Genomic DNA, 13221 nt, shown 5'->3' with positions numbered 1-13221 from the left:
CGATTGTGGATCCCAAATTTCAAGGGATTACGTTTCTTTCCATGACCGTCTAGTTCCTTCATCTCCATGTTGCTTGATGGTTTAACCCTTGAACAACCCGGCCGGGATTATTGACCCGACCGTGGTGGAACCGGGCTCATTGTAAATTTTATCCTATATCATTTAGAATGTTATTTCGTTTCATAAAATAAATAAATTCGAAAAATAAAAACTATCTCTACTTTTTTATTTTTTTGAGGTAGAAGACAAAAGTAACCCTACTACAAATCCGGTTCACACAGCTGCTGTATGACTTACTACAGCTAAGTCCAGAGAAACATTGGTACTTCCATTTTCTCTTCTTAGATTAGATGGAGGAAGGAGGACGAGGCGTTGCGTGCGAAACGAAGAGCAAGTCGGACTGGGCCGAGTTGACTCTCGAATGCTTGACGAACATACTGTCGAGGTTGAGCTTCGAGGACCGATGGAGAGGAACCATGTTCGTCTGCAAGTCATGGCTTCACGCCTCCAAGGACCCTTGTTTGTTCTCCGTCTTCGACCTCGAATCCCGATTCCAATCTTCTACTACCGAATCTCCTCTCTGGTGGTCTCCCGAGTTCGAGAGGAAGATCGATGCCATGCTCCTCTCTGTTGTCAATTGGACCGCCGGAGCTCTCAAGGAAATTTTAGTCAGGCACTGTTCTGATTATGCTCTTTCTATTGTGGCCGAAAGGTGCGTGACGTTTTGTCCTCAGGGTTTTCCTTATGAAGTTCGCTTAAAAGGTCTATTTTCGACGAGTTTCTAGATTTAGATCTGAATCTGATAGGATTCCTGTGTAGATTAACTTATTATTTATTTATTTGCGTTTGAATTTCCATTGTTTGTAGATTGGGAAATTATCGAATCGGTTTTGATAAACTATTAGTTGAAATATATATTTTCCTTTTTTCTTTTTTATGAGAAAGAAAAAGCCTTACTTAGAAACAGTTACAGAAGAGAGATTGTGCTTCCAACCTTACAGTAGAACTATTAGCTGCATCCTTAGCTAAGCTAACATAAATCTCCTGGAGCATGGGGTATTCAAACATAGAGTACTTCATTTGTTTTGTTGCTTCAACCACTGCTACCAGATTATTAATATTACTAATTAGCGAAGGTTTAGCAGGTTTAGGCAAGAAGGTTAAAAGTTCAGAATTGTTGCTCCATATCTCCTTGATCTCAATATTCATCGCTTTAGCTTTCCCAAGCCTTCCTGGATTGCTACCAAACTCGCCCCCAATGCATCTGCGTTATCAATTTTTCCATACCTGCAATACTGTATGTGACTGCTACTATATACCCCATGCTCCAACCTTCGCTACCTATCCGTGTGTTAGATATCCCTGCACAAAGCAACATCGGATGATTAGTATCCTTCATACACAAAATGGGTCTAAGTTGATTACTGGTTGCAGGTGCATGAGGTTTTTGCTATAGATCTATAGGTTCACTGATCGGTGCTGAGATGTGTGAATCTAAAATCCATTTTGAGATTTGCCCTAAGACATTTATAGGATTGGGTTGAGTTTTTTTTTGGAAAGGGTAAGATTTCTTTCTTTCCATATAAAGTAACAAGTAATTGTAAATACAGAATGAAACCAAGTTTTTAATTGCTTATCCATTTAGTTGGTGGCATGAAATGCTTGGCAAAGATGTAGTTTGGATTGGTATATCCAATTCTCTGTCCTTAGTCCAAGTGGTCGTGCTGTATGAATCCTCTTTATCCAACTGCAAGAAATAAAGACATGCCATCCTGTTTCTTTTTCTTGGTTACATAGTAGGCAATTCCCTGGCTGCTGATTCCATCGAGATAAAGTATCTTGAAGTGGTAATCCTGCTTTCAAGAGTCTCCATTGAAAGACTTTAAACTTGGGATGAATTGAAAATTTTCATAGGTATATCCACCACTTTCAGAACTCATTCCTCATTCTTGGCAATTTTTGTATCACAAAGGCACGGGCTGCCAACTTTGTGGTGAAGCTACCTTTTGAAGAGAGTAGAGAAGACCAAGAGTCAGATTGGTTAGAGATTGATATGGTAATAGAAATGGGAGAAATAGATTTTTCAGAGGTATCCGATAACTCCTTGTTTAGTGCTTGAAGATCCCCTACCACGCATGCCACTGTCGTATTTCTTGGCCAAATGGAGAAGTCCTGCAGTTGAGATATGCTTCTTTGCAGAGAAATGTTCCATGGGTCAACCCAGAATGATGTCTTTTGTCCATTCCCTATTTTTTGAACCACCATATTACTTAGAGTAGGTAATATGCTGGCAATGTTGTTCCAAATCATTGAACCTCTTTTACACATGCCCTTTGGGTCAAAAGGAGATGTCCCATTGAAGTAACGAGCCTGCAGTACATTTACCCATAAAGCCTCTGGGTGCTTTAGCATTCTCCACCCTTTTCTTAATAGTAAGGTGGTGTTATGATCTTCCATCTTTTTAAACCCTAACCCTCCCAGCTTCGTTGGTGTACAAAATTTATCCCATAATATCAGAGTGATTGTTTTGGTCTTCTCTGTGCCACCATTCCAAAAAATATCCCACTTTTGTCGAAATTGATTTTCTATCCTGTCAGGTCCGAGAATAGTTCCAACACTACCTTGACTGCCAATATGTCCTCCATCAGCTCTGCAAAAAAGAAAGGTATCATCTGCAAAAAAGAGGTGAGAAATTTCTGAGGAGTCTTAGTCGAGTTTGATTCCCTAAAAGAGGTTAAGGGTCTTGTACTCATTTAAGAGTCTTGGTAAAACTTTCGTTACTAGCAGAAAAAGATAAGGGCTTAGTGGGCACCCTTGTCTTAATCCCCTGGATCCAATGAAGCCAATGAAATGAAGGATTGGATAAGATGGCACCAATGATTGTCAAACCCTAAAAACTTAAAGAGCTTAACAAAAATTCCTTATTCAATCTGATTATAGGCTTTAGACATGTCATGCTAAGTGCTAGGTAATCTTTCTTGCTCCATGTGTTTTTCGTAAAATAAAAAAATTTCATGAGCTATCATGATGTTGTTAGTGATTTGTCTATTAGCAACAAACGCTCCTTGAAAGGGGAAATGACAGTGGGCATGAAGGATTTAAGGTGCTTTGCCAAAATTTTAGCAATAATTTTGTAGCTAACATTGTAGAGACTTATTAGTCTAATGTCAAAGGCCGAGTAGGCATTATCTTTTTTGGGTATAAACACAAGAGAGTGATTTACCCCGTGTGATAATCTACCGGTACGAAAGAAAGAATTAACAAAGTTAACAACATCTTGGCCAACCATCTCCCAATGCTTCGAGTAGAAGAGGGCATTGAAGCCATCAAACCGAAGTGCTTTGTGAGGGCAATAGATAAGACTGCATTTTTAACCTCAATTAGGTCTGGGCAAGCAGACAATCCTTGTAGTGGGGTCCCCAAAGGTGGGAAGAGGCTCGCAATAAAATCCAGGTCTAATGGATTAGAGGAGCAATACAATTTTATCACCATTATGTTCAATGAATGTGATTTTTCTGCTATTGTGATGAATTTTAGTTTACGATTGATAAAATCTTGTGTTCCTATCCCCATCAGAAACATAGGAACACCTAGACTTGTGAAACTAGAAGGCCTCTTCAGCATCTAGATCCCAAGAAAGAGAGGTCTGTTTCTGAGAAATAAGAGTTCGATCAGGATTAGTGTCCTGATTTAGAGTCTCTATCTCACTGGCAGGTCTGTGAAACAAAGTGTCCACATTTCCAAAAATATTTTTGTTCCAATTTTGAAGAAACCTAGATAGATTTGCTAACTTACCTGGTAGGGAAGTCTCCTTGTCCGAACTCCATGCTTCGTTGACATCATTTGAAAATTTGGGATAAAGGCGCTAGGGATTTTGGAAGTGGAAGAGTTTCTTTCCTCCACGAGGGTGAGGGGAAGTCTGAAGTAGAATAGAATTGTGGTCCGAACCAATAACAGGTAGTTTTGACACCAAGGGGTTCGGGTATAGACTGATCCATGATGGTGAGCAAAGATTTTATCCAATTTTTCTTTAACAAGATTTGGAGGTTTCCGTTTATTAGTCCAAGTGAAGTAGGTTCTGGGGCCAAAGAGTTCAAAGAGGTTAGCATCCCTGATTAGAGATTGAAGGCAAGGTAGAGCTGGTAAATTGTGAGCCAAATTTATCACTTGCATGAATGAGTTCATTGAAATCACCCATAACAATGAAGGGTTCCGATATGGAGAGGATAAAGGAGGTTAATCGTTCCTAGAAAGGTTTCCGATCCGAGTAAGAAGGTGGAGCATAGATAAAGAATATGAGGGTTGATGCGATAGGTGAGGCCCAGTTGAGCAAGATTAAAGATTCTTCAGCCCGTATAAGCTCAATAACCAAGTAACCTAGTCCCAAAGCCCAAAGACCACCCTTTAATCCTTTAGTTCCTGAGCTGTCCACATGGCCAATCTATATTTTCCTTCAAATTCCGTCTTTGGGAGTGGGGGTGGGGTTTTGGATCTTTTAAATTCCTTTGTGATATGAGCAGGTTAGTGATTTTTGAAATTGAATTTTGGTTTAGTTTGAGAAGTTTCTGTTACTGGAACTTGGTTGACAATTTTCTTTCCAGAAAGGGGAGAAGGTTTTAATTTGCTTGCTTGATGGGATGCTTTCAGTCAATTGAATTGCTAAGTTTTTTCTTTAAAACACCATCAGTACACAAAATACAAAGTCTACTTGTTGATGAAATGTAATTCTGTATATTATAATCTCCAAGACAGAGAATACAATATCAAAATATCTGAGGGTAGTTACAATCGGTAATGTGAATAACGTTGAAGCACCCCCCCCCCCCAAAAAAAAAAGGGGGTCCGAAAACCTAGGCCAAACCCTGTAGCGGTATTTTGGCCATGTTCAGGTGTCTTAGGTTTGGGACCCATTGAGTCCAGTGTGTCGTTTGGACCCTATTTTTATTTTATTTTCTATTTATTATTTTGCAAGTTATTTTGAGAGTCCTTGTGTAGGGGAGATTCCTAGTTAGGTTGGGATCCCACAATTTGAGTCCACTTTAATATCCTAATTGTTAGACTCCATACTTACTCTTAGAATCTGGATTTGGGGTCCTGTATTAGTTATTGAGTTTTTTGGGGATCAAAATACTTGGCCAAAATTAGGGTTAAAAATGGAGTCCCAATTGGGATCTATTTTAAATTAAGTTTCCTTCTGGATAATTAGGGTCTTATCTTCCAAGATGGTTTCTTTTTATTTGTGATTGTTATTGAGTCGTGAAGGGATCCCTAGTCTATAAGGGATACCCTTGTTGAGTTAAATTAGGTTTCCTTATTAGAGTCCAAGCCTTTTCCTTCACTTAAGGCTATAAATAGCCCACCTGACTTCATTGGAAGAAAGGTTGAATTTGATGAATAAAATTATGAGTTATAGGCAAGTAAGGTCGTAGTCTCTTGGGAGCGGCACAGCGGGTTTGGGTGTTCTTCTTCGTCAAGTTTAACCATTCTTCTTCAATCTCAGCAATCAATCTTCAAGTCCAGTAACTGTCCAAGCCTAACAGCAGCCTACCTTCAAACTCCCAAGTAAGTATACAGCAACCCCAACCCCTTCCCTACCCTTAGCCACCCTCCCAAACCACCCTAAACCCATAACTCTAATGCCCTTATCACCCCTTTCTCTATTTTTCTGCAATTTTCGGACTTTTTCCTAGACCTAAAATTCAAGGTTAGATCTATGGCAATCTAACCATTAAATCTGTCCCAAACTTTACTAACGTCGTTCCCCTAACCCTAGTTACCTTCCCTCCCTTTTTAGGATCTGCATCCCCACCCTTCTTCCACACTCAATTCCAGTCCCAATCAAATCCAGAAATCCCAAACTCTTTAGTACTCTCCAAACACATCCTAATCCATCTAGGACTGACCTAAACTTATTAAACTTAACCTGAAATTATAAAAATTTAAACAACAGCCCCCTTCTAAGCCTAACCGAACCCTATAGCTGCATCTGCACCATCCCTTAAAGCCCTAACCTGGAATTTCATGCTGTAATTACAATAAAGCAATCACCGAAACCCTAAGACTCTTCAATTCAGCATTAGGACCCTGAAACCTAATCATATACTACTCTCAGGTCTGAAACTCAATTACAGCATAGTGTTAACTCCTAAAACCCGTATTCCTTAAATCCTCAAGCTGGCCGAAACCTCCAAGACACCCTAACCTTTGGCAACCTCAATTCCCCCAAGAGCCCTTCAATTACAAGCTTCTACTACCCTAGGAGATTGCTGGTTTACAGTTAGAGGATCCTGGAGTGACCCAATTTTAGGGTTTAGTTTCAAAATCTCAAACCCTAGACTTTGTGTTCACATCAATAAGTGTCATGTATAGCTATACTAGGGTGACTGGTGACTTAGTACTATCACTCCCCTGCAAGTGCACCGGGGGTGAACACACGGTGAGCTTGGTATGCAGAAGACCAAAACAGTGATAAGAGAGGCCTTAAAAAACAAGTAAACCAGATTATGAGTAGTACGAAGATAGTTCACACGAAGATGCTGAGAAGTAACCATTTCACGAACAAAATGGAATCGATTCCTAGATGCTTGGGCCGGGAATGGAACATTGGATTGTGGAGAGATACATGGTGCCAATATTAGCACATGGGATTATTGGAGTAGAAGCAACATAGACTCCTAACGCATGAAGAATAGAACGAACCTGGATCAACATGGCCGCAGTTGCTGCAACAGCTCTATACTCAGGTTTGGTGGTGCTTCTAGAGATTGGTGCATTGTTTCCTAGAAATCATGAGACAAGATTATAATCCCAGAAGACACCATAGACAGTGGTGGATCGATGGTCATCTGGGCAACCAGCCCAATCGTTATCAGCAAAAGCTGAGACAGAGAGATCAGAAGTAGCAGATTTACATACTATCATCTGGTGTGGCCTTCACTTATCATAAAACTCTCTTAGCAGCGGCCTAGTGCACATCAGTGAGCTGATGCATGAATTGAGAAAGTTTACTAACAGAAAAGCTTAAATCGGGCCTACAATGGTGAGTACTGAAGTGCACCTACTAACTTGCGATAATCAGTAGCATTAGGAAGAGACGTGCCACCAGAAGCAGTAACAGAAGTTGGAGCAAAGGGTGTGAAAACAGGTTTAGCACGGTCCATATGAAAACTTTGTAAAAGATCTGGTGTATATTTTTGTTGACATATGAAAAGTCCATCAGATGTTGGAGTGACATCAATATCCATGAAGTAACTTAAAGGACCCAAGTCCTTAATTGCAAATGTCTCTGTGATGGATCAGAAGTGGAGTCAGGTAATGGACCAGGTAAAGGAGTAGATGTAGATCTGAAGCACGACAAGGGGAAAGAATTGGTGGAGGCTGAAGATGCCAAACACTAGGAGGGAAAGAAGAAAGAGAAGACAGTGGCTGCCTAGAGGCATAGGGAAAATTGTTTCAAAAAATATGACATGCCGAGAGACATAAAGACGATTCATGGTAGGATCATAACAGTGATAACCTTTGTGGGTAGGAGAACACCCAAGAAAAATACAAGGCTGGGACCTAGTGGCCAGCTTATGGGTTGAGTATGGTTGTAACCGCAGGTGACAAAGACAATGAAATGTATGCAAAAAGCAGCCAGCTGACGGGTTGAGTATGGTTGTAACCACGGGTAACAAAGACAACCAAAGGTACGCAAAAAATGATAGTCAAGAGAAATGCCGAATAATGTAAAGGACTCATGTTACCAATAATAACAGTAGGCATCCGGTTTAGAAGGTACACTGCCGCAAGAAATGTGAAAGGCCAAAAAGAGGGGGTAAGCTAGCATGAAATAACATAGCCAAACCCGATTCAGTTACATGACGATATTTTTGTTCAACCAGCCCATTATGGGCCCGAGTATGAGGACAAGAAAGGTGATGAGGAATACCATTATTAGCTAAAAAAAATTTGATGTTTCTGAAATGCCCCCTATCACATCCCCCCAGCCGGTACCCTAACTGGCATACCTGGGAGTGTGATCCACAGCCCCGAAGATCAAGTATCAAGGAAATCATCCTCCCACATATACAATAACATAATCATAAACAGGAAATAATCAAGGTTTAATATTATAAACAAAAGATTCAATCCAGGAAATGAATAATCAATATAATCAGAGTGCGGAAATGATACCAGATGTAATCACATCAAAAAAAGTAGAGAGAGGCGGAAACTCACTCCACAGATACAACGGAACGTAGTACGTAAGTTTAAAAAGAATTACAACTGTTTCTAAAGAAAAACAAAAATAGAAAATCAAAGTGAACTACGAGTTTTCTATCCTATAGATGACATCTTCAAAATAGTGGACTTCATCAATCCAACAGAGATGTTCCAGCTCTACATTACATCTAATCGTAGTATGCAATGTGATCGCTCGAGGGATCATCAGGGTAATCTTCATTGTTGCCAGCACCTTGCGTGTAGTACGCTTCATCGGTTTGTGCTTCATCGTACTGTCCGTCATAGTAGTTAGTACCTGCAGAATAATCTAACAAAAGATTGTACAAAAAGGAGTGAGTTCGAATGAACTCAGCAAGGCAAGTTAACTCATAACAACATAAATAACATGCAACAGAACATAACAAGATGCAATGTAGTATGAAACAAATAATGTATGTATGCACCTAAACTCTATGTATGTTGGTCTTTATTGACAGACATGCTTTAAATCATAGCACCATACTTCTTTGGGTAGGTCTCAGATCACTCGGCTCCGGTTGGTAGTGAGTTCGTCATCCCTCTCGGACAATCCATGGCTGGGGGTCAAGTCATCGCTCTCTCACATCACCATTGGTCTAAGTACTGGCGCATGTCAGGGTTAAGCCTAGCCCAATGCTAGTCATCTAGTCAGTCATATCAACTCAGATCCAGATATGTCCATTCCCCCCCTCTCAGGATCCTTTCCGGTATCCTTCACACTAGAGTTAGCGTATTCCCTCTCGGACTATGGATTCATCAACCCTATTGGTTATCCACATATGGTAAACGGGAAGCTCTCATGTCCTCTCATGGGTTGGTTACCGGTCTTGAGCGCCCATGAGCCCAAATCTATCCATATGCAACCCTCCAATAAATGACCCCCACAATATGATTCCCGTCCTCTCACGGGTTGGTTACCGGTCTTGAGCGCCCGTGAATCACATTGCTGCCACAGGTCGTTCGGTACCCTTCCGATTCGGGTCTAATATAACAGGGACATCCTAGCCAAATACTGCTAGACAGTCCTAGGTATGAAAATCAATGATTTTGGAAAGCGTGAATGGGCAACCCCGGAAACATCCCATACTATTTCCGATAATGTCCAAGGACAAAAGTGTCAAAAGGACACCTCTCAATCCCAAATCATACCTAATCAAACACATTCTCAGATCAGTTATATCATGCAAAGTCAACAACTCATCATACAAAGAGAATGTAAAAGCATAATCAAATCATTAGACCATGTTCAGTAATATGCAATTCATATAAGCTTGAATAATGAAAAAGAAAACATAAGTGAAGTGCTACTGTACTTACAGTAGTACATTAGAAGTATAAAATACAAGAACAATATATAAACTCAGAGTTTCTTAAAGTAGAAACCAGAGAGTATGCGATCTATGTTATTATGAAATAACTGTCCTTACCTTGATTATCGCCGAAGATAATCCCAAAGATCAAAGAGAGCAACTCCAAACTTAGCAAATAAACCCCTAACAATCATAGATACAACATTAGGAGATACCTAAAAGATCAGAGAGCAAACGAATCAAACTGAGCGAAAAATGAAGCTACTGCCTTCATTGGTCGATTGATTGGTCTACTGACCCAGTCGACCAATTAGTCGACCAACCAAGTTAGTACGGAATTATAAAAACTAAATCGGTCATAACTTCTTCGTTTGAAGTCGGATTGATCCGAAATTCGAAGGGGAGCTTCCTAAAATGTATTAGAACTATATGGGAAGGTAAAATCATCAAGTCAAGGTCAAGAGATGGGTTCTTGATTTGAACCAAGAAGTTAGGGTTTCAATCTAATGGCTCTCATGAAAAGGCTAGGGTTACAAGATGAAAGGGAAATAATTGCTAACAAGAAAATCATTGAAAGAGAGTTTAGATTAACATAAATATAACTCATGTGGTTACCCTCACATGGGAGGTTACCAATTGTTTCCAAAAAGATCAAACAAGGGTCAGGGTTTCAAGAAAAGTTCAGGGTTAGGGTTAAGATCATGACGATGATCATGGATCTCAAAGAATAGAATGAGATCATGGAATAGATGGTTGCAAGAATGCAACATCTTCTTCCTTATCTCAATTAAGAACAAGATCGAAGAAAGAATAATTTAAAATTCAAAAGAGATACTAACCTTGAATTGACAGATCAGAGATGAGAGGCTTCAGATCTGTAGAGGAATCTTCGAAATCACTGGAAAGAGTTTTGGAAAGGTCTTCCCATGTTCACAAAGTGTTTAGGAGGCAGCCGTAACTAAGAATCTTGAAGTAGGTTTAAATAGAAAGTGAAAAACCCTAAAATTGGATTTTCTCGGATTTAACACACAGTTGGTCGACTGGCCCAGTCGACCAATGAGTCGACCAATCAGGTCAGCAAGGTTCAAACAGGGAATTGAAGGATCAAATGGGCTCTAAACCTCAGGGGCTTTTGCACACACATCAAGTGACATACCTAGTGTGTAGAAATGCCTTCAGACCAAGTCAGATAATACTCCAAGTCCTTCAACTAATCTCATCTTCAAACAGGTGCAGCTTCCTTTCTAGATCTGCACAGACTTCCAAGTATGGAACTCCATCATCAACATACATGGGTTCAGAGTCAAACACCATGTCTTCTACTGAGATGGCCCATAGTTGGCTTCTTCCTTTATTCCGGGTCTTCGGACCTAAAAACAACCGGGTTTCCGGGTCAAGGTCAGGGTTAGGTTAGGGATGAGTTTCACACCCCCACCCCCCCCCCCCCCAAAAAAAAAAAATAAGGGGAAAAGACACGCACACACCCCATCAGTTGCAGTGCTTTATTTTACAATCAAAGAAATTTTCCACAAGCAATTTGAAAAATTAAAAAAATAGAGAGAACATTAAATTTTGGTTTCAGAGAAACTAAAGGGGCAGCATGCCACAAGTCACCGTGGATAAAATATGTAATGGCAAAGAACTAACTGAACATAAAATATAAATGGATTCTGGCTGATACAGTACTTGAGGAACTAGATAACAGTCTCAAATCATAGAAATGAAAGAAGTCCGTTAGGCATCAAAATTGTAGATGACAGTTCTCAATGTTGGTGGAATTAATTCAGACTTTCTAAGCTTGATTTGCTATGTGTCAAATCTCCACCAAAGAGATGTTTCTTGGTTAAGGCGGTAAATCGCAGGTGTCACATGATATTTTACGTTTCTATTTCCATTCTTAGTTCTTTTTCCTTTATAAATAATAATATGGGTTTCTAGTTGAGTTTTCAGTGTATCTATACTGGAGCAATAAAGAATTACTTGGTTCTATTTTACATGTTGCATTTACAGGTGCCCAAGCCTGGAAATTCTTTCAGTCAAGAGCTGCCCAAATGTTACAAATGCATCTCTTTCCAAGATAGCATCTGGTTGCCCACTGCTTAAGGAACTTGATATCAGCTACTGCTATGAAGTATCTTATGAATCACTAGAGATAATTGGAAGGAAGTGCCCAAACCTTAGAGTTTTAAAACGGAACCTGATGAATTGGATAGACTCTTCACAACATCGTGGCATTGTTCCAGATGAATATCTCAATGCTTGCCCTCAAGATGGGGATGTAGAGGCTGCTGCAATTGGAAAGTTCATGCCTCTTCTGGAACACCTTGAGCTTCGGTTCTCAAAGTTGTCAGCCAGTGGCCTTGGTGCTATCTCTGAAGGTTGCCCAAACTTGGGATACTTGGATCTGTCTGGGTGTGCAAACTTGACTAGCCGAGATATGGTAAATGCGTCGGCAAACCTGAAGAACTTGCAGAAGATTGTGAAACCCAACTTTTACATTCCTAGGTCAGTTTTCCATACGGAGAGGTATGGCCATTGGAGGTTGTATGACGAGCGGTTCCAAACAGATATTTTTCGGATTTAATCGGTGGGAGAAAACCCTCCAGTGACTCCAGACAAGTTGATTGAGCAGTGTTTAATCAAGAGGAACATACCTCATATCGAAAACCTCTAGTAGCTCCAGACAATCAATTATGCTTTCTTTGATCAAGAACTCATCTCACGTGTCCTGATGAACTGACCTCATGATATGGGGCAGGTACGAAAAAGGCATTCTTCCTGTAACGTGTCTTCTTTCTGTTTGCATGTTGGACATTTTCAAGACACAAGATTGTATCCTGTCTTATTGTTGTTACATACTTCCAAGTTATCATGGTTACTATTATGTAAATATTTTGTGTAGGTGTTATTAGGTCTAATTTCCTCAAGAGACTCATTGTATTTCCCCTAGAAGATGAGAATTTAGGACCTATTGTTCAGCATGCTTTGAGACTAATACACGGACAATTGAAACTGCGGAGGGAAAGGCATTAAAGAAGATGAAGAAGCACAAAATGTAATGTCTCTCACACAAAAAAGGAGGGGTAATATTTATATTCATGATAACATACAGAATGTCCTAACCATGGTGAGGAGAGGTAACTATGTTCAGAGGAAACTAAGGTGGACGTTCCTCAACACCGCACAAGAAAAGTAAGTCGGAGAACTATTTGGTTCTATAAAAGATCATGATGTTACAGCTAGCAACCAGTTGTACTGTATGAATCACAGTAATATGGACACATCATTAGAGTGAATGAACAATAAATCTAGTCTAATTGTGATTGTCTTAAGCCTGTCACTAAATTTTATTGTATTTCACTGTCGTCTGTCATAATTGGGAGCTGTAATCCTTCCAATCAATATTGCTGCATACCTGGTTGAACAGCATTTGCCTTCCTCCGCTAATGTCAAAGTACCTTGATTTAACTGTAGTTTCAACTTTCAAGATTGTTATTCTCTTATAATAATCCTCTAATCTTAGAATGTGTTTTTTGCTATCCCAATCATGTTAGTGGATTTTTCGTTTTTTTCCCATTTATCTTCCGGGAAGCCTGAAAAAAGTGTCTGTAAATGACCTTTACTTTTCTCCTTGTGAATCTCTTTGCAAATACTATAGGAAAAATAA

At 39.8% G+C, this 13221-nt stretch overlaps 1 protein-coding gene across 1 annotated transcript; it reads left to right on the top strand.

The window, feature by feature from the left end:
• The first annotated feature begins 312 nt into the window (after positions 1 to 312).
• Positions 313 to 12983, top strand: SKIP1 (SKP1 interacting partner 1). The gene is made up of 2 exons (XM_089140319.1): positions 313 to 712; positions 11565 to 12983. The coding sequence occupies exons 1-2, from the start codon at positions 351 to 353 to the stop codon at positions 12136 to 12138; spliced, it is 936 nt and encodes a 311-aa protein (XP_088996445.1). The 5' UTR covers positions 313 to 350; the 3' UTR covers positions 12139 to 12983.
• Positions 12984 to 13221: the final 238 nt, after the last annotated feature.

Source organism: Hakea prostrata, chromosome 1, assembly GCF_041222555.1.
Source record: "Hakea prostrata isolate BN-2017 chromosome 1, UWA_Hpros_2, whole genome shotgun sequence".
Lineage (NCBI taxonomy): Eukaryota > Viridiplantae > Streptophyta > Magnoliopsida > Proteales > Proteaceae > Hakea > Hakea prostrata.
This window is presented reverse-complemented; position numbering and strand designations above follow the sequence as displayed.